Below are 27,568 nucleotides of genomic sequence, written 5' to 3' on the forward strand. Positions count from 1 at the left end.
AGGTTCTGTTAAAGTCTTTAAAGTTTATTAGTTGTTAAAATGTAGATGATAATGACAAATGCCCATTCCAAGTTATCATTGCCCAAAGGAAGGTCTCCGGATTGCTCTCTTTGTCCTACCTGCCACTCATCAAAAAAACTCGGAAGGTATTATTCAGTTTACAAAACAGAGAAAAACAAACAATTACCCACATTCAAAAGTTGTCATTGATTGATTTTCATCCCATCATTTCAATCAACAAAATCATTTCTAGAGAAACCATGCCTGTTTACAGTGTTCCTTAGTGATGAAATCATGTGGATGTTTATAAAGACGTCTCACCATGAAAGGTTTGAGCTGGACTTTGTTCACTTTCACAAACGCTTTTTAATGGCGAGGTAGCGTTAACTTTCCTTTTTATAACTCTCCCTTGTGTCTCCACCTACTTAACCTCTTTCTCCCTCTCTGTCTACCTACCTCTTTCTATCTCTCTTTCTCTCTCTCTCTCTCATGCCGTCTCTTAAGCGCCACGGCAACCTTCTCCGAGGGATTGGTTGCCAGGAGACAGGATTCGCTCCCCATTGTATGTCGACAAAGGTGGAGGGGGGTGGGTGGTGGGGTTTACAATCAGCAGGACCGGAGAGAATTGGAGGCCTAGGGGACCGGCACTCCACAATCATGGGTGTGTTGGAGAGGAGGTGGAAAGGCAGGGAGGGATGGAGAGGTGGGGGGGTGAGTGAATGAATGGCAGTGGGGGTATTGGGTGGAGCGCGCTGACACCCTAAATTCCTCTTGTTCATTCCCAGTCTCCCAGTAACCATGCTGGGATGTGCTGTGTCAGACAGTGTGGTGGAGACTGGAGGGAAAAAGAGACACAGGCAGCAATGAATAGTTATTAAGACAGACTTTTTAATTAGCCAGCGTGCCCTCCCCCACTGCTCGGCTCCCCTACTACGCAGACGCACACACATACACACACCCACACAGTAGGACACATTCTTACTACAACAGCAGACTCTGAGCTCAAGGAAGTTGTGTGTGTGTGTCTGGTGTATATGCTTGACTGCTTTTACCAACAGCCGATTTTTCATAGTTTTCCTTGGACTGTAATGATGGTCTCTCTTATCAGCCGATTATATTACCTTGGAGGAAGAAGGCCAGTTTACTTTAGCTCTGGAGCCATTACTCTAAATACAGACTGTCACCCTATATACGCCATTCATTATATGGAGCGCTCTCTCACTGTGGCAGAGACTTTGAGCTCAGTAAAATCATTCCTGCTCTGAGTAACCTGGTCCAAGGTTTACACAAACACTGTGTACAGTATGTGTTGATACCTGATAGTTACTGATTAACAGCATGAGCTGCCTGGTTACAGAGTTATTTGTGTTATTTTTACTGTAAGAAGCTAGTGGCTGGATGATTTCTCCAGCCAGTTATTAGCCATTCTTCAGTCATTTAAATTGCCATGTCCAAGTTAGTTATGATAAGGGCTGTTATTTTTTAATTAATCATGATAATTTGTGATCTTAAAGGCCCTGAAATCTAATTTCTCAATCATCTTTTTATTATGAGTAATGGAGTCCTACATGAACACATATTTTTCTGCCAGAGTTGGAACAATTTGGGTTATTTTATACAGGGGTTTCCCTGTCAATCAAATCTGATAACCCCACCCACACAGTCCTGATGATGCAGATTAGCTGAATTTTGATGTTTTAAACTCTTAAGAATTAATACCTAAGGATGTTGTTTAACTTTGATGGTTGCACACTAAGTAATACATATTCAATGTTGTAGAGGAATAACAGAAGATTTTAAATCACGTTTCCAGGAGCTTTAAATTCAAATTGCTTGTGTGGATCAATCCATATTAGTTTACACTTTCTTCATTATTTCTTTAGTGTCTATATTATTCTTATTTATGTGACGTTGTTGTTTAGATGGCAGCCACCAATTTGACTGGTCACAGAATCTTCATCAGGACTAATTTCCCTTCTTCCTGTCTTGTTTACAGGCTCCATTTATTGACTTTTTTTATTAAAATGATTGTTTTTTTACTGAGCTTTGTAGATTTGTATTTCATAGAAAGGATGCCATCTGGGTGCTTGTACATGAAATGTAAAACTGTGCCACTTTTATTTCTCACAAATGCCTTTTATAGCTAAGGATGATGATCATACATAATTTAAGGGCTGCTGGGATGATATTACTAGAATGCTTTGTTGATGTTTTCTCTCATAGCAAATCTTACAAATTTATGTTCATATTCATGACTAAATAAGCAGCAATCAATCAAGACTGTATGGGTGTGGTTTGATCAGATTTAATTGACAGTGCTGGAAACATAAGAAAACAACCACACATTTGTCTTTGCATTTTGATTCAAATATTGCATCACCTTTTTTCAACTGACTTCAAATCAGTGAGAAAAGCAAAGACAAAAACAAAATCTCTCTTGAGAAATAACCCAAACTGTTCAAACCTTAGCAGATAAAGTGTGTTTTAGTAGGACCATCACTCGTATTAAAATGTGTTTTAGTTTTCAGGGCCTTGAACATCTGCCTGCTTTGCTATAATTGTAGATTTGCGGTGCCTTTAAATAAACTAACCCAATTATCTCATTTGCATTTACCACAGTTCTTCTCCACAACCTTATACGTGCAGTAGATGGATTAAACCGGTTTACAGAATCCTGTCTGTTGATTGAATGTGGAATTAACTTTAGATTACACTCATGGTGTTTATGTTTCTTTGCCTTGCTACTGCTGTCACCTGAGCCGCCACACAGGCAGGTTTATAAGCAAACAAATCTGTTTGCCAATGGAAGGGATGATATCCTGAAATGGCACCTTTTTCCCATTTGTGTGTTGCTGAATAGAAGAGGCCTCTGGCTGAACTGTAATTTAAACAAATGCTGTCTAAGGCCTCACAGGTTTGTCATTGATTTAACAGGTACATCAGACGGTGTCCCTTAATGCCCATCAGAGAAACCAGTCTCTCTGAAAAACTGTTCACGCCGAATACTTTCTTTTTCTCACAGAAAGCAATTTTCTCCCCTTTCTAAGCAACTTTGAGAAATGCCCCGTCTTCTTTAAGAGCTTGATGAATTGACATAGCTTTCCGTCATGCAGATGCCAAGCTGTGTATCCGTTTTGACAGTGACAGACATACATCTCAGTTCTTTCTATATCGCTCCCTGTTTCTCTTGCTTCTGCTGAAGGCGATGGATCGCTCCCATCAAGGGCGCCTGTCAAAATCCGTGGGCTGAAACGACCAGCTGCAGCGCCGACGGATAGGGAATAAAACTATGCCTGTGCTTTGCAACCATATCAAGTGCTTACAGGCTGTGGGCTTCAACAATAGCGGGTGTGACTGAGACTGTCACTCTCTATATGCGTGCAAGTCTCTGGTGTATTTTTCATTCAGTTGTCCTACCACAGCCCAGAGGGAAGTGAGGTTTGAGGCTGAAACAAAGCTGATGGACATGTGATGCGGCAGGGACCTCAACCTGTAGCTCACACCCTCCGTACCCTGAGGGCCTGGATCTACAAACTGCCCTCACACAAGCGGCAAACAATTAGGGTCATCAATTAATTAAAATAGTTAATCACTATTAATCGCACATTTTTTATCTGTTCAAAATGTACCTTAAAGGGAGATTTGGCAAGTATTTAATACCCTTATCAACATGGGAGCGGGCCATTATGCTTACTTTATGCAAATGTATGTATATGTTTATTATTGGAAATCTATTGACAACACAAAACAATGACAAATATTGTCCAGAAACCCTCACAGGTACTGCATTTAGTATAAAAAAATATGCCCAAATCATAACATGGCAAACTCAAGCCCTACAGGCAAAAACAGCTGTCAGTGTGTCAATGTGCTGACATGACTATGACTTGCCCCGAAACTGCATGTGATTATCATAAAGTGGGCATGTCTGTAAAGGGGAGACTCGTGGGTACCCATAGAACCCATTTTCATTCACATATCTTGAGGTCAGAGTTCCCTTTGAAAATGGTCATGCCAGTTTTTCCTCGCCAAAAAAGGGTAACTTTGTAGCGACAAGCTAGTATGACATGGTTGGTGCCAATGGATTTGTTAGGCTTTCTAGTTTCATATGATGCCAGTATCTTCACTCTAGCTTTAAAACTGAGCCGTGTTAAAGAAATTAGTGGCGTCAAAACGAATTTGCATTAACGCATTACCACTTTACCGTTGACAGCCCTAGTCTCAATATCACAATCAAAATAAATACTTTCATTTTCTTTATTTACGTTGCATACTTGATAGCCTGTCACCTTGACCCTGCTCATACTGTTGGTAGATTTGATTGAGAGCGGTCAGGTGGGTTGGAAGACCGTGTGTAGCTTATACAGAGTATAAATTGTGATTATAGCAGTAGTACAAATTATCTGCACTACAGTACAACATGCATAATGCGCTTTCAGATCCCTTTGTGGTTGTGCAGCTGCATGTACTCTCGTTTTGTTCGTCTTTTATGGAAACCTTTCCAGGAAGAGAAAAGAGGTTAACAAAGTGTTTCCAGTTGCCAGGTTTGGCTCCTGTTTCACCCATTATGTTTGAGTCAGCTCCATCTGTCAGTGTGAAAGCAGCGAAATGAGATACAGATGTAGCTTAAGAAAAATTATATGTTTTTTTTACGTTTTAGATGAAGTGGAAATTCTTTCATTATCAGCAGAACATTTCAGTTACACGTTTGGTGTCATTTGTGGGTCGTGATAAGTATTTGTTACACACACACGCTGTTTAGCAGCAACATATTGTGGTGATTTTTTTTATTTTATAAAGCTGTTCTCCCCCCGCTCGCTGACTGGAAGGTGGCAGGCTGTCAGAAGGATTTTAATGTGTCGAGGCAGCATGTGACAACTCCTTTCTCTATGGACTGTGTTCCTTGCTGCGGCTTAAATCTTGTATTGAATGGAGAATCTTAACCCAGTTGATGTCACCAGGAAATTATGTTTATTCCTTCTAAGAATAAATGCTTAAGAGACTGCTCCAGTTTGGTGATGGGCTACAGTTTCCCTTTTTTATTATCATCACCCTTCCTTCAGCTATGCTGTGTTCTACTCTTATTAGTGTATTTTTTTCACTGTGTGATTTACATGATGCATATTTTATTAAGAGTTAATTCTCAGATGAGCTTAAGCCATATTTATTTCATGAGTGACACATCCCCCGAACCAAAACATCTGACTGCCAACTGAAAATGTATCTGTAAAGCACGTAAACAATTTTCATCAACTCAGTTCAATTAGATGCAAGCAACAGAATTTTCCATCACCAAAAAAAGACATGAATTTACAATCTGTAGTCTTCGTTCAGTCGTTTTGGACAATGTTAAAAATGAACACTCATTAATTCATTCACCGGAAAAAAAGTAAAAACCTGAACGTGGCTGTGATTGTGTGACCTGGTGGTGTGTAGGGCTGGGACAATTCACCTATCTCCCGATTCAATACTATCACGATACTCGGGTGCCGAGTCGATATGTACTGCGATTTTTAAGTATTGAGATTCTACAAGTATTTGGAATTTTTGTTAACTTTTTTAACACTAGACCATGGGAAAAAGTTGAATCATACTCTTCCAGAGACTTTTACTTTGGAAAATATCTAAATTTATACATTAAAAATGTTTGATTTTCAACATGTATGTAGTCTGAGATGTCCTGAAGTCAAATATATCAGTCATTGCCAGGCATTATTTATTACATTTTTTCCAGCAACCCAAAAATCAAAGACATTTCCCTCACAAATTAGTGGTATTTTCTTTTTGCTATATAGCTACTAGTAATAGCTAACAATTACTACAGAGCTTTCACTCATTTGGTCTCAGGATGGACAAACTATTATGAATAAGGAATACGCTTCAAAACAGTTAAAGGAACAGCTCTTTACTGCTGCCAAAACAAGGTCAAATTGCATGAAAAGTGCTGCTTGGTGAGATCTTTCTGGCCGAAATGCTGCACATATAAATTGTGGTGGGCTAATTAACTGTCGATGATTTTCTCTTATAAAAAAGTTATAGTGGTCACCAATATGTCACTGAGTCTAAGTGATTTTAATATTCAAAAGGCCACCTCATTGTCCTGAGCTGCATGGATGAATATGAGTGAAAAAGTCATCTACACATAAGCAATCTGTAACACTTCATCACTCCTGAATGAGATGAAAAATGTTTTATTGAGAAACATGCAGTCTCAAGGATCCTCATGGTCCAAGGCTGGTACAAATCCTCAGAGTATGCTCTGTCTGAGGTCGTCTGAGCTCCGCCAAGCGTACAAACACGTGTTCCGCCACCTATTCAGTGACGCTTCGCAATTGCCTTGGTTCGATGAGCCTCTCAATCTGAATCTGCAGGTCTTGAAAAGTCTTAAAAAGCATTGAATTCACTTTCCTCAAAAAATCCTTACGTTTAATGTTTTAAAAAGTTAATTTAAAATGTAATTTACAAAGATCTTGAATATGTTACCTTGCAGGCAGTGATGCTAGTTATAAAATGTTTTATATCAGATTGTTGGGAGATGTTACACACTGGCTGACAGTGGATTGTGCTGCAGGAGGCTGTTCCTTATCCTTTTTTTATTGTTTCATTCAGTACCTTCAGACCTGTAGTAAGCTCTGTTACTACTGCTATACATTAGCTCATCATCTTGCAATGGGCAAGTGTCTGTTTTAGCAAAAAATTGAATACATTTAATAATTTTAATTGGTTAAGACATCCATCCATGTTCTGCCACTCATCTGGATTCAGGTCACATTGATTGATTAATTATATTTCTAGGAATTATACAATTATATACAGCTGGTCTCTCTACTGATAAAAATATGATATAAATGTCAATAAAATGTCCTTAATAAATAATTGTGGTTTAAGTCATTCTTTTGCTGGTATGATCGTGAAGCTGGCATTAAATGGCATTCAATGTTTTTTATTATTATTCATGTTGCAGTGCATTAATTTCCTCTCTTTGTGTTTGTCTGTCCAGGTTTGGCATCTAGTCTTGAGATCACATCTACGGGGCCCACATCCCTAGAGAAGGCCAGCGGTCAGAGTGTGAAGCTGGACTGCCAGTTCTCTCTGGCCCCTGAGGATTCTGGACCGCTGGATATTGAATGGAGCTTGTTGTCCTCAGACAACCAGAAAGAGGACAAAGTGGTACGTGTGGATGTTCCCCACAAACATTGAAAATGCAGTTTTATTTTACTTTTTCAACCTGGTCTTCTGTATGCAGCTTCTCATAGGTTTAAACTAGGGCTGTCAAAGTTAATGCGATAATAACGTGTTAACGCAAATTTGTTTTAACTAATTACTTTAATGCATTTACGCGACTTGCGATTTTTAGGTTGTAGCGGGCTCAAAACTCAAGATACTGGCATCATATGAAACTAGAAAATCGAATGAAACCGTTGGTACCAACCATGTCGTGCTAGCTTGACGCTCCAAATTTACGCTAAATTAAGGCGAGGAAAACATCTGACCTCTGTCTCTTTACAGACATGCCCACTTTATGATAATCACATGCAGTTTATGACGAGTCATAATCAAGTCAGCACACTGACACACTGCCAGCTGTTGTTGCCTGTTGGCCTTGAGTTTGCCATATTATGATTTGAGCATATTTTCTATACTAAATGTAGTACCTGTGAGGGTTTCTGGATAATATATTTTTCATTGTTTTGTGTTGTTAATTGATTTCCAATAATAAATAAATACATTCATTTGCATAAAGCAAGCATATTTGCCCATTCCCATGTTGATAAGAGTATTAATTACTTGACAAATCTCCCTTTAAGGTACATTTTGAACGGATTAAAAATGTGTGATTAATTTGCGATTAATCACGATTAACTAGTTTAAAGACTTTAAAAGTCCCTCATTTGCTCGTAGTGTGTGTGGTTTTGCACTAACCTGTTCTGTTGTGGTGTCTTGTGTTGTTTGGTATGTTTTGCAATACAGGTTTGATGCTAAGTTTATATTTCCTAGAAGTGTTACAGTGTAACAAAGGAAGTATACAGTATGCAAGACAAATGTAATTTGAGCCACATGTACTTCTATTGAGCATTTTGTAGTCTGCAGTGTTCTCACAGACACACAGTGGGAGCGGTGGGAGCTCCCTTTATCCCAGGCTGTGTCTTTCGTTTCCAGCATGGCCCTCGGCCATGGAAAGGGAGGACTACGAAACTCTACAGGATCTCCACATGCCCTCGGGGCTTTCACAGCCATAGAGAATGATTCTTGCTGCAGATCGTTCCAAGGGTGTGATCCTCTCCCGTGGCTCTCTACTCCCCCACCTGTCACAAAGCCTTCCCATCCCTCTCCTCCACTCTCTTTTTTTCCCCCTGTATCCCATGGTTTTAGTTTTTTTCTGGCCCAAATGTTAGAAATAGGTCACAGGCTCATCATTAAGGTTCTCTGTCCCTATCATCCACCCACTGTCCTCTCTGTCCACCGACCCAACCGGTCCTCCTCTCACCCAGGTTAACCTCTGTACTCCTGCTTCTGCTCTTGTGCCAGCACGGAGACACCAATTACCCCCATTTATTTGTTTTTGACCTACTTTGTTTTCCCTCTGAATCATTAACTGGACTGGTGGAGCAAAGGGAGGTGGAGTTAAGCAGTCTATCATTATCGTTAATCTCACTATATCAATAGTTCTTATGATGAAATATTGATTTCAGTGCTTTTTAAATTGTCTGTTTTTTCAGTGTCTCAACAATACTATAGGGAAGCACAGAATTCAGCGTGGGTGGTTCCTCACTAGGGCTTCTTCCTCTTCATGTCCGAATGCAGCTGTAGAAATACAAAAGCCCCTTTTTGACTGCAGGAACTTTTATCCGGAACTAGGAACCCTTTGAGTAACTCATTAGCCAGGTTTCCACTAAAATTTCCTGGAACTATTTTTTAAGGAACTAAAAGGTTCCTGCAGCCCTCTATTGTCTGCGTTTCCACCGCGGTCTAAACACCTGCAAAGATTAGGCAAATTAGTCCGCTGACGTATGAAAAAGAAACATGACATTAGGCGAAGGCTGCTGGTGGTCACAGCAGTAAACACAATCTGCAGCTCAGTGTGTCCACCTGTTTCATCGGAGAAAAAAAACATATTGAAAAAGAATGAACCTTAGAAAAAAATAAACATTAGGTTTTGTCTCACTGCGACGATGATATTTATTGCTGCATATAATGAATGAAATGCAGAGGAGGAAAATGAAACTAAGAGCGTCTGTCTCCACAGTAAATCATTTGTTGAGTGTTTGATGGTTGTTTATTTGTGCTTTAGAATGTAGCCACCGTGAAACAACGAGAAAACCGTTTCTTTTCTCATTCACAGCACCATCGCGATGTCTCCCTCTTCTAATGTTACCGCTAATAATCTAATCTAATGATCTCTCTCTTTTTTTAAATGAGTCGGGAGGCCGACAGCAGAGCCTAACTTTACTTTTAATGTTATCGAACAAAGAGAAATGCTCTCCCCTCGTCCTAAAATGGTCCTAAATCGATACTAGAGTACTTCCTTGTTTATGAATGAAGCGGTACACGAGTTGAAGCCGTTGAACCCGTTGAAGCCGTTGAAGCCGTTGAAGCCGTTGAAGCCGTTGAAGCCGTTGAAGCCGTTGAAGCCGTTGAAGCAGCGGCACTGTGTGTGTGTGTGTTTTACCAATCAGCGATGGTCATCCCTGCAAACTCCACCTCGAAAGTTCCGGTACTTTCAGGAAGTACTACCCCTCAACCAGGACCTGTTTGGGGGGTAAAAAAGCCCTTGAAAATGTCCCCGGAACTTAATTTAGACCCTGGTCCCCGCAGTTGAAATGCAGTGAGTACCTCAAAAGGTTCTTGGCTCCGGGGGAAAGTTTGGTGGAACGAGGCTAATGTGTTTCAACCGCAGGTACCAGGGTCTAAATTAAGTACCGGGACTTTTTCCGGGGACATTTTACCCCCCCAAAAAGGCCCTGGTCGGGGGTATTACTTTCTTGAGGTACAGGAACTTTCGGGGACAGCGGACTAATCTTCGCAGGTCTTTAGCCCGCCCTGGAAACACAGACAACAATGGGCTGAAGGGACCTTTTAGTTCCTCGAAAAGTAGTACCAGGACTAAAATTACCAGGAACTTCTTGGTGGAAACCCGGCTAAATGTTCCTTAATTGCATCTGGTTCCACAGTTTATATTCTTTATTATGTGCTGTTTTGCTGAGGTCTATCTGCACATCCATTAATGTTGCCAAACCTTCGTAGGAATTTAAACAGGCCAGACATCTCTCTCTGAACGCATTTGTTCTCCTTGACCTATCAGATTTTGCTCGCTATATACACACACACGCTCACATTCGTATAGCCTTTTACCATTATGAAGTCACGCTCGGGGTGAATTCTTTGTAATTAGCGGCACATTAATTCCAAGGGGCTGCTTTAATATATGTGACAGTGTTAAATGGGATTAGGCCAATCAGCAAGGACCAAAGCTACTAGGTCAGGCAAGGAGATGAGAATGAAGGCTAAACTTTATAGCCACAGGCGTCCAAATGCTCAGAGACCATGGTGAACCTTTGCTCACATGGCCTGAGATCAGCAAATCCAGGCTGCTCTTAAAGGACAGCCACTATCGGATAAAACTTTAAAGTGGAGAACTAGTCAACAGGATCAGTCCACAGGGTTATATAACCAGGAACTGGAAGCCCTGTTTTGGCAAACAGGGAGATGGGTTGTGTAGTGTGCCTGGAATGTGCAAACAACCCTTACTTTAGTAACTTTGTTCATATTCATGAACCATATATCAGTTTCTTTGTGTTGATGCAATCAGAAGTAATGCATTGTCTATTCAATCCGGTATCTGGTGGGGAAATGATGGCCTCCTTCATCTGACACATCCCACATATCATCAGGGTCCGGGTGCAGAAGCGTAGCTAATGCATGTTGCTTTGTTGGGCTTGAATGGGAGATGCCAGGCATGCCTACAGTAACAGTCATTAGCATTTGGCTCTCATTGCCTGGCTACAGATTAGCTGAAAGCAGGGTGTGCCCTGAGAGCTCACCACCACTGTGAGAACAACAAGGGAAACAATTATGAAAACTAAATTTGAATCAGTGGAGGCTGGTCCACAGAGGCAGAGGAGGTTGCTCCTCCTCTATTTTTGAGAGGCAAAAGGGAGATCAAAATATTAAAAAAGAGTAATTGTTTAAAATAATCCATTACAAAAACTCAGTATAATTTATAAAAAATATTCCCCCCCCATCCATATGACACACAAAAAATAGGAACATGAGAGTACATCAAGCAGCACTGAGCCCCCATACATAAAATGGAGGTGCAAGTGCAAAATAAGGGCTGGTTTTCTTCCTGTCCTCCTTTTTAAAGTCAGCAGCCGCCACTGATATCAATGGTGTGAATAGGAGAGGAATTTGCTCAGAGAAATACATAGCTTTATTCCATATCATACAAACTGTCTCTTTTGTCCTTGAGCGCAGCAGCAGAGCCTTTTGTTTACTGAACTTATTGCGACGGGAATGTGTGCATGTTGACAAAGTATTGGAGGATTTGGACGTAAAGCCGTGACACTGTTTGGTGGAAATTGCATTGTTTGTTTGTTTGTATATCAGGGATGAACATGAATGCTAATGGCCACATTTCGTTGCATTCTCTATAGCGTCACTGTTGAAGGACACTTTCAGGTAGTGATGGTGCTTTAACCTTGTGAAGCAGTTTAGAGCAGAACTGTTCCCGTGAAAGCAGCATGTGGCACGAGTCATTCAAGTTAAAAGCCTGGGATGATGCACTCCCCGATCTCTGCAGGTTGTTTAGAGTACACAGGTATCGCGGCTACCTGCTTTGCCTCTCAAATGATCTGCACCTCTTCCTCTTCCCCGCCTGTGCAACAGCATCACATGACAATGACCTCATCTTTACATGTGTCTGATGAAAGGGATCCCGGCCAATAGAGGTCTGTTACCTCTGCAGCATGATCCGTCCACTGAGACTGGCCAGGCCAGGTGGCGATTGTATCAGTGAATGTCGTACCTGTTCCGAAATGCAGCACACAGACGGTGGTGCTCTTCTGTCCTTTCCAGCCCCCGCCAGTTTGTCTAGTCATTTGCCCTTTTCATTTTCATTCCCCGGGCTCTTTATGGGGTTTTTTTTCTCATTGGATCATGATTTTCAAGGTTATTGTGCAGTTCAGATTTTTTTTTTTTTTTTTTTGCAAGAGGTGTGCCTCTGTGTAAGCACTCCCATCTGTGTGCCTGTGAAGTGGTTGAGCTCATGTGAGAGTTCTTGTCTGGCTGTGCTCGGGGCAATTTAATTTCCTCTCCTCCGTGGTCTCATCTCGCATATTGCTGTTATTACTGCTGAGGTTCTGATCCCCAGTGAAGGATAGGTTTCCCTCCCCTGAGAGCCAGGTGGAATTTTAACTACATTACCTGTTTACACGGCTAATATGTACAAGATGAGCATGGCGTCCACTGCGAGCACGCTTGCCTTCGAGCTCCAGGAGCTAGTCTTCCTTTTGGAAATGTAGCAGAGAGGCAACTTGCTCTAGACACACCAGAACATCCCTGACTCTGGCTGAATTCGAAACTCCATACTATACTAGTAGTACGTACTGATTTGGTCAAAATGTAGCATGTAGTATGCAATATACAAACAAAAGCAAAATCTACAGTATGCCAAAAATACCCGGATGTCATACTGATTTGAAAAAAATCTCCAGTATGCATCGGACCAGTCGATCTCTTCTACTGTATCCCATAATGCAAAGCACTGGAACAGTACAGGCTATGGTCACAACTACAGTTGTAGCTTTTCATCACTAAAGTCACTTCTGAACATTTTTGAGGCGAGAAATCAACTGTGTAGATTTTGAATATCACAGTTTTACGATATTAGATGGCGAATCGAACATTTGCTCCAACGTTTTCGGAGTTTAGAAGCTCCACAAACTGCCGTGGCAGCTAGCTAGAGCCTGCCGGGGTCGCTACCTCGCCAGCCGGGCAGTCACGCTCACAGATCGCTATGAGCTGGCTGGAGCTCTCTCAAGAGACCGGTCTGTAGACAAGATGCTTTTATTTCCCTGTTGACGGATGGTTTGTTTAAATGTAACAACACAGATGTCCGTTATAAAATTAACGGCAACCTGTGATTATCTGCCTTTTTGGAGTTGAAAAGCTCCACAATCACTCGCGGGCATATCTCGCTGGAGATCCAGCCAGTCACGTTCACAGACCGCCTGCAGAGCAGCAGGAAGTGACGAGGGAAGAGACGAAAGCGCTGCCTCTGACGGGGCAGAGAGATACCTGCTGAGACAACATGACCCTTTTTGACATTACTGTAATATTTGTAGCGATATCATTCCACTGTTTTGTTGCTGTAACTGTAGCGTCTCCCCTCGTTGATAATCCTGTTTGTCTTACTTCACCATGAGCTGTTAGAATGAATTGTTGAAGGGGTGTTGGAGCTAGACCATGCAGTAACTTATAAAGAAAACAAACATTGGTCATAAACAAAAAGTTGCATTTTTCGATAATATAGCAAAAGTTGTACGAGTTTGTTTTTTTGTCCGGTGCTTTAAGAGCTTGTTTAAAGGCTAAAGCAGTTTCTTACTCCCGCTACTGAGGAACACAGTATGCCGTATGTACGGCATACGGCATACTGTGTTTGTCAGTAGTATAGTAGGCAGTTTCGAACACCGCCCATGTTTCCCTTTGTTGTGCTCCTCTCGTGCTTCCTTTAAGTGTTCTGCCTCCTCTGATGGATTCATTATTCTTCCTCTCCTCCTGCCATGTTTTTGAGTCTTTCCACTCTCCTCCTCTCTACCTACCCAGGGGTATTGCTGTGCGTATGCCTGGCGCTGATCGTGGCACAGAAAAGCATGTTGATGACTGTCTCCATGGAAATGTGCAAGAATATGCCAATGTCTATGAAAGAGAATGAGAACTCTTTTCATTGTTGTTTGCTTTTCTTTTCCCCTCCTCATTCTTTTCCTTTTGTTTTCCCCTCCTCCATCACTCTCATAGCTACCAGCTATGAGGTGTCTTGTTGGCTCCACCTGGCCTTTATTTCTAGGCATTTCCTTTCCTGCTTCCAAGACCCAGACTGTGTGTGTGCGTGTATGTGTGGGAAGGAGGGGGGTGGGATGGCTACAGAATTGGGGGTTACTGCTCTTTGTTGACACAGCAGGTGTTGATTTGGCTCCACAGTGGTCGCTTTGTTTGTTCCACCTTCATTCTTGTTGAGCACAGAAAGGGCAGAACAGCGCAGGCTGCCAGGTCTGAAGGGCACTGCAGAGATAAAAAGAGAGGGCGCTTTTCTCTCTTCCATATATTTTGGTTGGTTCAGTGAGCAAGTCCTTATCTCTCAGCGAGCACACAACTGTCATTTCAAGGCCGTTATTTTATTCATTTTCTGGAAGGAGTTTTATCAACAGATAAGTAAGATGCAGTACGTCACTCTAAAGTTTTTAACTCAAACTCTCTTTCCTGCACTCCCTTCCCACATCCAGGTGATCCTGTACTCAGGCGACAGGTCCTACGAGGACTACTACCCCCAAATGAAGGGTCGAGTTCACTTCAACTCAGCTGACCCCAAGAACGGCGACGCCTCCATCAACCTAACGGGGCTGAAGTCGGCGGACTCGGGCACCTACCAGTGTAAGGTGAAGAAGGCCCCCGGTATCCGCAGCAGGAAGATGCTGCTCATCGTCATGGGTGAGTGGAACAAACCACTGAACACGCTCTGGTGTTAGGCAAGCAGTCTTTTTTTTTCTCACAGGGTAAATTCTCTCTCTACACGGAAATGTTCCAAATCACACGGCCTTTGCACTCCTTGGCTGTTTTGATGTAATCCCTTCTAAAATCGAGTGCATGACCTTCCTGGAGGCTGTAGAGCACTGCCCCTTTGTGATACATTTCTGTATTCACCCGAGATGCTCTGTGATTATGTCTAAAATGATAATCCAGATTTTTTTTTTTTTCACTAAATATTGCGGTCATGATTTATGATTTATCTCTATATTTATACTTAGCATTAGTCTTGATCAACAAAATCATTTTATTGCTTTTTTCTCCAATCACAGCTTTCATTTTAAATGAATGAATGAGTGGAAAATGTTAAAAATAAATGTCTAGTCTCTGCAATCAGCTGGCTTTTTATTGCACAGGGTGAGATGGGTGACACACCAGAGTTGTATAAGTCAGATGATTCACTCCCTAGGCAAACACACTCACACAGAATGGCCTTGCTGGTCGGTCAACTGACTAAATGATGTCGAAAGTGAATTGCCTCCCGAAACCCGCCTGCTATTTGCATATGGGAAAAACAACCCACATGCGCTGCACTAGTCTGTGCCGTGGGATAAGCTGCACATTGTGTTGTTATGGCAGCCCTGTTATCAGAGTAGTTTCTCCTTTCTAAAGATAGGGCAGGCTGCAGAAAATGGCCGCTGTTCTTGTTGACATGATATCATGTGCACAAAAGTGACTGCACTGCACCAACTAGCTCAACCAGAAAGACATGAGTTATTGGAAACAAACAGGTTCCTCAGTAGTTGTGTTGCGCCACTAAGCAGTTCTCTAATAAAAGAGACAAATGGCCACATATAATCTGACCATTAACTGTGACTACAGCCGACACAAGAGCCACTGACAAAGCCCTTGGGGAGGGTACTTTACATAAAAATTGATCTTACCAATGGCACCTTGAAAAAACTAATCACTGCTTAAATCATCGCTGATTCATACATATGCTTGTACATTTGCTGTGATGGCTTCTCCTCCCTGCAACAGTTCCACATTCCTCACCAGTGAGGGAGGTCAGCAAGCCTGCAGCTGATTTCTCAGTTGTTTTTCGAGCCTATTTTTTAATTTTGGTTAAGTCCATTGTTTAAGTTTGTCATTTTCATCAAAATGGCCTAGTTAACCAGTGCCATCTACAACGGAAACTAACAGCATAGGCTGAGGTTGTTAACCTTTTCAACACCCCACCCCTCCAACCCCCTCTTTTTCATAGACCTTGTTTTTCAAATACCACATTAAGCCACCAAGTCCTTGAGGAACACCATAGAAAAAGAAAAAGCCATGCTGTGGATTTGGAGATTTCTGCAAGAATGCATTTTTCTGAGATTGGATGGCGAGCACTTCTGTTCTGTAAACTGCTCAGAAACCCCCTTATTGTCAATCTACCTAGACAAGCCATCCATCCTCTGAATGCCCTAGGTCTTTAGTTTGTTGTTATAAAGTTTCATGAGGCTGTGATTATCCTAGAGGTCACTGCAGGTCATTTTATAAAGCGAGGTCACGTTTTTAAAAAAAATGGTCTCACTACAATGAAATGGCTCCTATAGGGACTAACATCATCACACATTAATAAATTTGGTCTCATTGGATCCACAAGAGTCTCAGCTTTACAGTGATATAATTCCAAGACCGTTTAAGGACCTCAGGATGCAGAAATATTCAAACTCACAATTTGATCTTGCTGTGGTCTGCTGAGTGACTAAAATGCAAATCCAACTTTCATTATCGTTATGCAGATGTGTTTAGTTATAGCGTGCATGAGAGAGAGAGATAGCTGGAGGCTACAGGAGCTGACAGGCTGCTAGCTATTGACCCCCAGGGGCAGGGGTGTTCTTAGCAAAGAAACATTGACAAGGAGAGGGGAGGACATCTTGCCTGCTCTGCATTTTACCTTCAGGTCGATCTTGTCACAAGGTGGATGGTCCCGAGAACAGGGGAGACTTGCATGCACGTGTGTGCACAGACATAAACGCACCTCAGTTTATACACCGGGTGTTGCTATGGCACACACATGTCACATACGCGGCCATATGCGGGTAGGCACACATGCTGACCCCTGCAGTGTACATGGTGTCCAGGTAGTGTACAGTAGGTAGCATCCCTCGTTGTGTATTCTCCTCTGGTCGCAACGGGACATTGAAGTTAACAGGAGGAGAGTACCCACCTGCACTCCAGCACTACATGTCAGCAACTCTCACAGTTGTTTCTGACTAGACTCCACCTACACTCTCAACAGCCAATCATCTAGCTCTGCCTGCCTGGAGTCCATAACCTCGCACGGCAGCTGGATTCTCGTGATGTCACAAGATCACGAGAAACCTGGGATCAAATGTCACACGAAAATCCATCTCGGCAGACTCCCAAGTAATGCGTTTGTGTCCGGCTCGCCAGACAACAGACCAATCAGCGTCCTGTGAGGAGCTACTGCAGCTACGGGCGTGGCTTAGGTGTGTGAGACCATAGCATGAGACGACACGGAGAGGCGATTGTTGGTTCTAAACAACAATGGCGGCTCCTGAAGAGGTTAAGGTAGATGCTGCAATAGCATCAGTTAAATCAGAACTGGAGAGTATTTCTTCATTGAAAGAAGAGGAAAGAACGGCACTGAACATGTAAAGTACAGCGATATTTTCACTTAGAGTTAGTTTTGCTTTCGTTAGTTTGATTGACAGGTGGTTCATCCAGTCACCTGCCAAGTATTTTATGAAAGTGCCTCCCCTTTTCCAAACAGTTCCAATGACAGAGATCTCAGATGGTTCTGTAAAACAAACCATCTGACAGGGTCAGGTTCTGAAATCCAGGCAATCCTCATCGCATCCAGGATCACTGCTAAGGCTCAACAGCCAGTCTCTTTAATTCTCTCTGCCTGGCTTTAGTGCCCACTACTCACTTATCTTTCACTTTATCATTCAACTATCAGTGGTCACTCCTTGAAGTTGTGCGCCGCCTGACTGAAATGAATACCACAATCTGGCAATCCCTTTCTACTTATCTCGTCCCCAAGATAGCCTTGCGCTCATAAATCTGTATTCATTGTTCGTTTTACAGAGCCAGGCTAGCTGTATCGCCCTGCCCTTTATCTCCCCGTGCTCCTCCAGCCTCTGTCACCTTCCTCTCTGACCTCATCTTTCAAACAAATAAATCTGCTCATCGGACAGCAGTCCTAATAAGAGGAGCTGTGTGTTACAGCCCTCGGACGCGTCGAGTTGACTTTCGCCTTTTAAAAGACGCATTCAAAATGTCATAGCTCGCTGACATTTACTGTGTGCTGCGTGAACGTGTGTGTAGGTGCAACACGACGGCAGCAAAGGGCAGGCCTGTGAGTTAGGAGCCGCGCAGCCCTGGCCCCCATCACTCTGCCATCTGTCCGTCAGCGCTCGCTTCATTTTTGCTCTCTGTTTTGCCCCCTCCACTCTGACCCCCTGTGTGTTTATTAGATTAGTAGGAGCACTCAGTACTGTCAGTCTACTGTTAATCCTTACGGTTATGCCTGCTAAGCTTCCCCCTCCCGCCCGACACCTGGTTCAGATCTGGAGAGCCCCACGCCAGGGTTTTGTTGTTACAGAACTCATTATTACCACACCATGATGTCAGCTCTCTGTCAGTGAACACACAGCCCGGAATTGGATTGTAGCCTCAGAAACGTTACATCTCATAGTCCCTTTCTCTTTTTCTCTACCCCCTCCATTCCCTGCCCCCCCGCCCCTCGCCTGGCTGTCTGGGTTTCATTGGAGTGGGTCTGCTTTTAATTTGAAGCTCTGTTTGTTTTTGAATCCCCCGTATCATCTCCTGCCAGCACTCTGACTGACCGAGGAGTGTTTGCACACGTTCAGCTTTAAGACAAGAAAGCTTTACCTTCATCCTTAACCCAGAACGCTACGTGTGTTTGTGCGTCGGATAGCACGCGGTTCCTTTCCTCCTTGCGGTTATCCTGAGTGACAGCTCCTGTAATGACAGCAGCTGTATCAATTACTCTGATTACCACTCTCATTACGATGATGACTGCTGCTTTGAGCAAGAGAGGAAATGAACTTTAGGAATACACAATACACAGACACACAACTTACCCACAGCATGAAAGATTGAATAATAACTGGGTGGTAGGCAGCAGGACTGTGTTGTTCCAAGCTAATGCCAGGTGGCCACCTGGTTGTGCCTGTTGTTTTTCACCGCTCTCAATCACTTCCTTTTCTCTCCACAGTGAAGCCATCCAAGCCCAGGTGCTACGCCGAAGGCCCCACACAGGAAGGCAAAGACATTGTGCTGAGGTGCATATCGAACGAGGGCACCACTCCCCTGCAATACAGCTGGTTCAAGACCAGCGACAGCCAGCTGCTGCCCAGCTCCGCTGTGCTCGGTAAGAGACCCTCTCACAAGCATTCCCAAAACAAATAGAAATCAGATTTCAAAATCCCACACACAGCTCCTCTTTCTGTTTAACACTGTCATCTCTTCATTGATGTGTGCTTTGCCCTCACTACAGATCCAGTGGGAGGCACCATTAACGTGAAGAACGCATCTGCCAGCGCATCTGGCACCTACCGCTGCACTGCCACCAACCGTGTTGGCACTGAGGAATGTATACTGTATATCAGCGTGAAACCTGGTGAGTGCCCAACTAACTTCACCTTGATGCACTAACCTGCATTCAGCCTGTTTCACATTTAAACCTGTTGCTCTGTTGTCTGGTGGTCAGCTGGATAATGTATTTGCTGCACTAAAAAAAAAAGGTCCAGCAGAATTGTACTTTTGGAGTACAGTTTGCAGTACCCCATACAGGTATAATATGGAACTCTTTCTTTCACCCCTGCCATTTGTACCTTCAAGAGTACAGTTATGTATTCATGTGACCAAAATATACACATTAACAATGGTATAATCATGAGGTAATATTGAGAACAAGACTAAGAGTCTACAGCCATGCTAACTTCTCATAGGCACAGCTGCACTTCGAGCTAAATGCTCAGCATGAAACGTCAGCATGCTTTAGCAGGTGCAATGTTTACTATGTAAACTATCTTAGTTTAGCATGCTAGTATTTGCTACTTGAAAACACAAAGGGCAGCTGAGGCTGGTGGGAATGTCTTTAGCTTGCAGGTGTTTGGTTACGGACCAAAGTACAGTCAAAAACCTAAAGACATTCAATTCATTATAACTTTAAGAAACCAGCAAATTCTCACATTTGAGAAGCTGTAACCATCAAATGTTTTGCATTTTTGCTTGAAAAATTACTTGGACCATTACTCAGTTATCAAAATAGTTGTTGATGAATTTTATGTCCATTAATTAATTGACTAATCGTTGTAGTTAAAGTCTGGACTAAAGTCGACAGGCCGACCGTCACTGCCATCCATGCCGTTAGCGTGATTAGAAATCTACCTATGTGCTACCTTTACTAAGTTTAGTACCTAAGTTCAGGCTAAATTAGTAAACATTTTACATTATACCATCAAGAGGTGAGCATCTGGGATCCACATGTTATTGTACATTTGTGAAAAATTCACTGTCCAGTGCAAAAACAAAAATGTATATTTATCAGTGCTGCTAGCACACATACAGCCAAAGCTTGTGTTCAATATTTCCTCACCAATATAAGATGATGGTGACTGCAGTAAAGTCTGCCAATTTATCACAGCTAAACATAGCATTGTGAAGAGGACCATGTTAGAACACTGCCACTTGGCTAGCTACTGTAAAGTATTCAGGCAGTGTCAGCATCTTGAGTAGTAGAAGCCGTGGTACCACACACTCAAACAACAAACAAACAAGTGCTGGAGCATGATGTTGCCGACATAGAGGAACAGGAATGCTAAAGTTAATTTGCATGTTTATCTTTTTTTTCCAATGAGATAAGAAAAAATGAAAAAAAGGGTGTTAGGTGCTAAAAAAACAGCCACTCACTTATAAGTCATGAGCACTCACAGCCATGGTCAAAGCATACCTTAGAAAATAATCCAGCAGTATATTTGAGGTTTTTGTTGGATGCAGACCCTTATATGTTATTGTCATTGCTACTCATTGTTTTTTCTGCGCACCTGTTAAAGCACTTTGAATTTCTGGTGTGTATGAATTGTGCTATGTAAATAAACTTGCCTTGCTACCCAAAAGACATTTACCAAACCTTCCAACCCTTTTCTTCCTTGCGTTATCCAGCTCCCAACACGGCAGGCATCATCGCAGGAGCCATAATTGCTGTGCTCCTGATCCTCCTCATCATCGCCATCATCCTCTTCTGCTGTTGCCGTGCCCGCCACAGGAAGAAGTACGAGAAGGAAATCTGCAATGAGATCAGGTACATTCACTAAACACATCAATGACACTTGGCTCACAGCTACACAAAGCTCCCATTTGATGGAAGAATATTTTGTATCACTGTGTAGTCTTTGCTATATAATGGGTTGTATAATACTAATACTTAAATGTAAGCATAAAAAATGCCATAGGTTACATACAGTATAGGGCTGTTTAAGTTAACGCGTTAATGCAAATTCTGTGGTTGTTAATTGATTTCCAATAATAAATAAATACATATATTTGCATAAAGCAAGCATATGTGCCCACTCCCATGTTGATAAGCTTATTAAATACTTGACAAATCTCCCTTTAAGGTACATTTGAACAGATAAAAAAATTTGCGATTAAATTGCTATTAATCACGATGAAATATTTTAATAGAATTACAGCCCTAGTTACATATGATTAATATTCTCAACTCCCCATGTAGTATGACCTGTGGTCATCACTCAGACACACATGCACTGACAACAACACGTCTCCAACAACCATGAAAATGGTTTTTCTCCATCAGCGTTTTTCTTTTTTTTACCCCTCCTCAAATAAACAGCTGTGGTAATCAGTTTGAAAGCTTTGTTTGCTCTGTGGATCCTGTGTCATGTCTGCTGCTGGCTGCCCCCGCCCTCCTCCCCCTCCAGAGCCACCTATCCTAAACCCCCCCCCCCTCCAGAGCCATCCAACTCTCCATGCAGCCCACGGGCTCTGTACAACCCCTGGGCTTACTATCACTCTGCTGCGGACTGAATCTGTCTAAGACCACAATGTGACACTCTCGCTGTAGGACAAAGAGGATTAGACCACTGGTCCTGTCTCGCTGAAACACTACAGCATGAAGCTATAGACTAAACAGACTGAAGCCCCCTCAGGCTCCGTTTGATTGAGCATTTCACTGGATTATTGCTGCTTATTAGTTGTTAATGTGGTGGCAGAGGGAGTAGAGGGCATAGCTGAACTTGGTTGCTCAGCTCAATCTCTACAGGCTATTACACAGTCAGTGTGGCTGAGCAGTGCCGACGCTGCCCCGACCAATCAACGGGTCAACTCTAATTATTTGCCCCTCCTTATCGAGTCAAATCATGTTTCACTCTTGAAATGACTCATGCAGACTTCTTTAGTATTCATTGTTTTCCTCACAGTGCCAGACATTACAGACGTTTATACCTGTGTGTCATCACACTTCATTCTGGTTTATAGCACCTAAAATCATTTCCACCTTGTAAATCTCTGACTTGATACTCAGATATTGCTGACCTTTACACCAAACAACTTCTCAAGCGATTTCACAGTCACAGACATATTTCCAATGTCGGAATAAAAGCACGAGAGTTTTGCTGGAGTTGCGGCGCGCTCCCGTGATCTCGATCGTTTAGTGTACGGTGGCCATAAAATTACGAGCTGTCTTAAGTCAGTCTTTTTCTGGTCTTGACGTTCAGATAAAATCAAACAAGTGTAATATTGTCGTAAGTTCAATGACGCAAACGTTGTTGACAACCAATAGGTTCGCTGTCTCCAGCACCAAACAGGAAGCAGCAAACGAGGTAGAAAGTAAACGTTTCAGCTTAAGATTGCTGGCTTCAATCATATAAATCTGGCTTCAGTACTCGCTCTCACTTTCTCTCATATATACACGCTTGTATGTCGATTTTATTTGATTGAAGCCAGCAATCTTCAGCTGAAACATCCAGTTAGCTCCAAGGTTAATAGCAAACATTCCAGTAGATAACGTTAGCTTGCAAGTAGCCTCATTCGGGACAGTGGTTAGCTAGCTAGCTATGGCATACTCACTAGAGGTTTCGAGGTCTGTAGCAATTTCTGTACACTTCTTTCTCAACAGTTTTTCTTCTTGTAAATTTCCACCAGGAGCAGGATGTGACATCATCTCAAAAGGAATCTAGTTGTAGTCTTGTAAAGAGTGACCCTAAAAGATCCCCAGTCTTTGCAAAATATTAATCTGTGACTAAAAACTCTGTGGCTTAAGACACATTGTCTTTAGATGTGAGAGGGTGTCAGACTTTAGTCATTTAAAAGTCTTTTCAAAGTCTTTTCAAAGTCTCCTAGTGTATGGTAGGCATGAGCTAATAAAAGTGAGTCTTATCGTGTTGTCTAAATGTTCTGCTGTCTGTGTTTCCTCTCAGAGAGGACGTGCCGCCTCCTAAGAGTCGTGTATCAACGGCGCGCAGCTTCACCGTGGGCAGCCAGCGCTCCTCCCTGGGCTCCATGTCGCCCTCCAACCTGCACGAGTACGGCCTGAAGCCCCAGTACGACAAGATCCCCTCAACAGAGGACTTCGATAGGCCTCCTAGCCACGCCCCTCTGCCCCCGCCCAACGCCGTCAGGATGGCCGGCCCCAACCTCAGCCGCATGGGGGCCATCCCCGTCATGATCCCTGCCCAGAACAGGGACGGCTCAATCGTCTAGCCCGCCCTCTTCTCGAGAAGGGGGCCTTGCACCGAGGGGGAGGGAACGGTGGAATGAAGTAGGACACAAGCCAATGAAGATGGAGCAAGAGCTTGGACGGGCTCACTGGCCTGACTTATAGCTCTTTGTTATTTACAAATGGGAGTATCCTCCTCTTATGAAGACCTGGCTCTGCTGTGGTGCTGAGAAGAGAGTTGTACTGGAATCACAACAGAGCACATTAACTTTTTATCAAATACAAATACAAAAAAAAAACTTTTATGAATTTTACTTCCTGGACTTTCTCACTGAAAAATGAATTGGTGTGGAGATAAAGCAGAATGGTCAATATACAAATTATATTGTACATAAGTGAATGCATGTTTTTTTTTATATAGATGGCCCTTGCTGTAGAGATACTGTATGTTCAAAACAGATCCAGGCCCCTAATTGGCCAGCTATACAGCTGTATGCATGCATCTATGTATAAAATTACAGCTGTATGTGTGTGTGAATATAAGTGTATGTTTGTGAATGGGAGTGTGGAAAATGTGTAGTCCATTTATCATCTTTTAATGCCTACATAACAGTGATTTGTCAGGCAACCCAGTCTCTACTAGTTTCTGACGTTTTTAATTCCATAAATTTATTGTTAAACGAGACTTTCCGACCTTTGGAAAAATCAAAAGACAGACTTCACAGATTTGAATTAATCCTTCAGCTGAGTTGAAAATTGTCTATTTAGGTCAGCCGTTTTTCTGTTTGAATTGTGCAGTCTGGGTCTGGGTGAGGGGGCTGAAGTGGACAGGATTGGCTGGTGGTGAGGGGGAGGTTCAGGCCACCACATCTTGTGATTGGGTGGATTATTGCTTCTTGACCGAGCTTAAAAAACAATACTTCTCCTCCAGAGATCTTAGAGGAGGTAGCGTATAGGGAAATAAGGGGGGGCGGCTGGACAGCGAGGTTCACTGAGCAATCGGCTTTGATTGTGTTTGACTGTCTACAGGCCCCTGACCTCTGTGACCACTAGAGCATGTAGGCCTCCCCAACACACATACACCATATTAGCAGTACAAAGGCACCAAGTCTTAATTTATCATCTGCAGTATCGGTCACCCCCCCTCAGATATCCGGCATATGTAATCCTCGGTATTGCAGTCGAATTACAAGGAGCCAATATCTTGATTAACCTTCTCTCTGCGGTCAGTGTAAAACCTTTCATGGCTTCTGTAGCGTTAATTGGACTTTTTAATGAAGGATGTGAAGCCTGTCTCCATGAAGAAAGTGCCCACAAAGAGGGACAAATGAGAAAATACTGAATAAGAATGCTGAATTGTACTGCTCTGCATCCACTTTACAACCACTTTGGTTTGAGTCCATTGTGCAGTCTTTCAGTGCTGGATAATATAAATGTTCGTTCAGTCAGTCAGTGTAAGTTGCAATAGGTCAGTCCTTGTATGTGGGTTATTCTACTCTTATGCTGTGTTCAGACCAAGAGTGAAGCAATTTTTTTTACGTACGTCGATGCAAAGATGCGAAAGGCGAAATTTGCGTCATTAAGAAATTTGTGTGACGATGTGTCGCGAAAGCCTATCAGCGTTGAGATTCTCCTCCTCGTTGAATCAGAAATGGAGGAAAAAATATTTTAAACAAACAACAACGTCGCTGCGGTATTTATGCCTAAATTACTTTGTCGTGAGTGTTGATGGAGCAGCAGCATAGCCTGGCACCGATGGATCCGAACTCCATTCGGAAAACAAGCATTTTAAAAGTTGTTTGTTTGTCGTCTTGCGGTAAGACCTTTTACAAATCGGCAATTACAATTAAATCACAGCACAATCTGTTTATTTTGAGTTCATATCGACGTGTGGCTTGCTAGATACAGTCAGTGCAATGGCACTGTATGTGAATAAAAGCTCGCCGCCGGGTGATGTTATGAACCCAGACACGACGTTTTCTGATATAGCTGTGACTTCCACAACATGTACAAAGCAGCAACAGTGGTTATTCCTTCCATGGTTGATGGCGGAAAGAAAAGATGTTGATATCTATGGAGACAAGCTCCTTCTCCTCTCCGGCATTTCTAGCACGAATGAACACAAATGATACCGGCGGTACTTGCCCGAGTAAAGCGAGGCGAAAATTGGCTTCGCTCTTGGTGTGAACACAGCATTAAACCATGCCCGTTCTTCCATTGTTTGCAAACATGTTTGGAAGCCCCAACATCTCATCTTGTCCCAGTATGAATACTTGGAGTGGGCAAACTGTGTTTCTTTTTACTTCGACGCCTTATTCTATTCTTTGTTGTAGCCTTACACGCCCACCCTCAGTTCACCTCTGCACAGCCCTCACAGCTGGATTCTAATAACTTCTATTGTGCCTTGTTGCCCCAGTTGAGTTGTGTCGTAGCACATCCGCCAATGTGTGCTGTGCTATGTGCAGTAGCGTCATCCCGAATGGCCACCATAGCCCGCAGCCACTAGAACAATATAATAATCAGTACACAGTGAGCCTATTGATTGTTTCCTGTTGCCTCGATCAGGTCAAGTCTAGGATTTCCCACACCGCATACAAATCCCCCCACGGCTTAACAAAACCTGTCTTAAAAGCTTGGATTTTGTATTCCAAAACATGACTTCATGTTTTTTTTTAAACTTTATTTAAGATAAGTAAATTGATGTGCTTTTAAAAAACAAAAATAACATTAATGGTTCTGGCTGTATGTATAATATCCTGTCGAAGTAACCCTATCTAATCACAACACAGTTGAATGATATAAAGATGATGTTTGTATGTATATGTGATGCTCTGCCGTGCTGTGCTTGGCAAATCTATATCTAAAACAGAAGAGGAGGGGCGGTGTGGGTTGTCAGTACAGTATAAATGCTCCCTAGTGTGATTTCTGGCATTGTGTGGGTGAGTGTACTGTAAGTGTTTGTGTGAATTCTGGGATGTGAGGGGAGGTGACAGTTGTAGAAACATCTTGGCCCTTGTACTTCCTGGCAGATCTGATGTCGCACCTATTTTCTAACACCAAGGAAAGTGAGACCTGGGCCTGCCTAGACGAAGAAATTACATCTGTCACTTCCTCTTAAACACTACTCTGTGTGTGTGTCTGTGTGTGTGTGTGTGTGTGGGAGCAGGTATCTTGTACATGAAGGGAGTTTGCTGTCAGGATGGGCCCCTGTAGAATTCTAGTTCACCTGCTGACAAACTGTACAGAGCTCTTAGGGAGACGGTCCCGTTACCGTCCCACTATGTGCTCAGAACAATAACTACTAACAATATTAACCGTAGCTTTGAAATCAGCGTACTAATACTGTATGGAGATCTCCTTTGAGGTTTGCACACTGTGTGAAAACCAATTTTTTCTTTTTCTTTTTTTTGTGTGTGTATTTTTGTGCTGTATTTTTGAATAATAAAAGTCCATGAAATGAAGAAAGAATAGCCAGCCACGATTGTTTATTTGTTTGTTTACTGAAGCAGTAGTGGCTTTTGTTGATGTGGAGCGTGAATAGAACTCAATTTCTCTCTTCTCCAGCGGCGCGTGATCCCCGGGGACTCGGCTTCCTGCAGCTTTTTGACTGTGATTAATTTTAATCAGGCAGTGAGTTCCACCCCTTACACCAGGTGAGGTGACTTTCTAACCGCTTAATGACTGTAATTAATCAATTAAGCGGGCAGGCACAATAGCTGACTGCCGTCTCCAATGCTCGCCATTCAGCTTTATTATAAACATGCTAAAGGTTGTGACCTGGCTCACCTACCAGCACGGCTAAGACACTCATCCTGTAGGCCGGGGGTTCTCAAACTGTATGGGGCCAGTGACCCTTTAAAGGACCCCTTAATAATTGTAACACTGATAAAGCATAATGCTTACTACCATTTTTTACTCTTAGATGCCATTGGAACTACTTGTACTTTAAAACTTTTCAACCTAAATACTTCAGACCTGATTGATAGTGAGAAACAGAAAACACATTTCAATTTGATTCATGTTCACATCACTTTGTTTTGCCCTGATATTCCAGGTACTTTGTAATCAGATGTCACTTTTAGCTTGGCCGCCTTTATGGTTTCGTTC

General features: G+C 42.6%; 1 protein-coding gene across 1 annotated transcript in view; it reads left to right on the forward strand.

Moving 5' to 3' along the window:
* Positions 1–26,923, forward strand: part of cxadr (CXADR Ig-like cell adhesion molecule) — a 45,077-nt gene extending 18,154 nt beyond the window's left edge. Inside the window, exons 2-7 of the mRNA XM_074611216.1 lie at positions 7,001–7,170; positions 14,502–14,706; positions 18,995–19,150; positions 19,277–19,399; positions 20,947–21,085; positions 23,223–26,923. Of these exons, the coding sequence (XP_074467317.1) occupies positions 7,001–7,170; positions 14,502–14,706; positions 18,995–19,150; positions 19,277–19,399; positions 20,947–21,085; positions 23,223–23,505 (1,076 nt within the window). The 3' untranslated portion in view covers positions 23,506–26,923. The remainder of the gene's footprint in view (positions 1–7,000; positions 7,171–14,501; positions 14,707–18,994; positions 19,151–19,276; positions 19,400–20,946; positions 21,086–23,222) is intronic.
* Positions 26,924–27,568: the final 645 nt, after the last annotated feature.

The sequence above is a fragment of the Sebastes fasciatus genome, chromosome 16, assembly GCF_043250625.1.
Source record: "Sebastes fasciatus isolate fSebFas1 chromosome 16, fSebFas1.pri, whole genome shotgun sequence".
Classification (NCBI taxonomy): Eukaryota; Metazoa; Chordata; class Actinopteri; order Perciformes; family Sebastidae; genus Sebastes; species Sebastes fasciatus.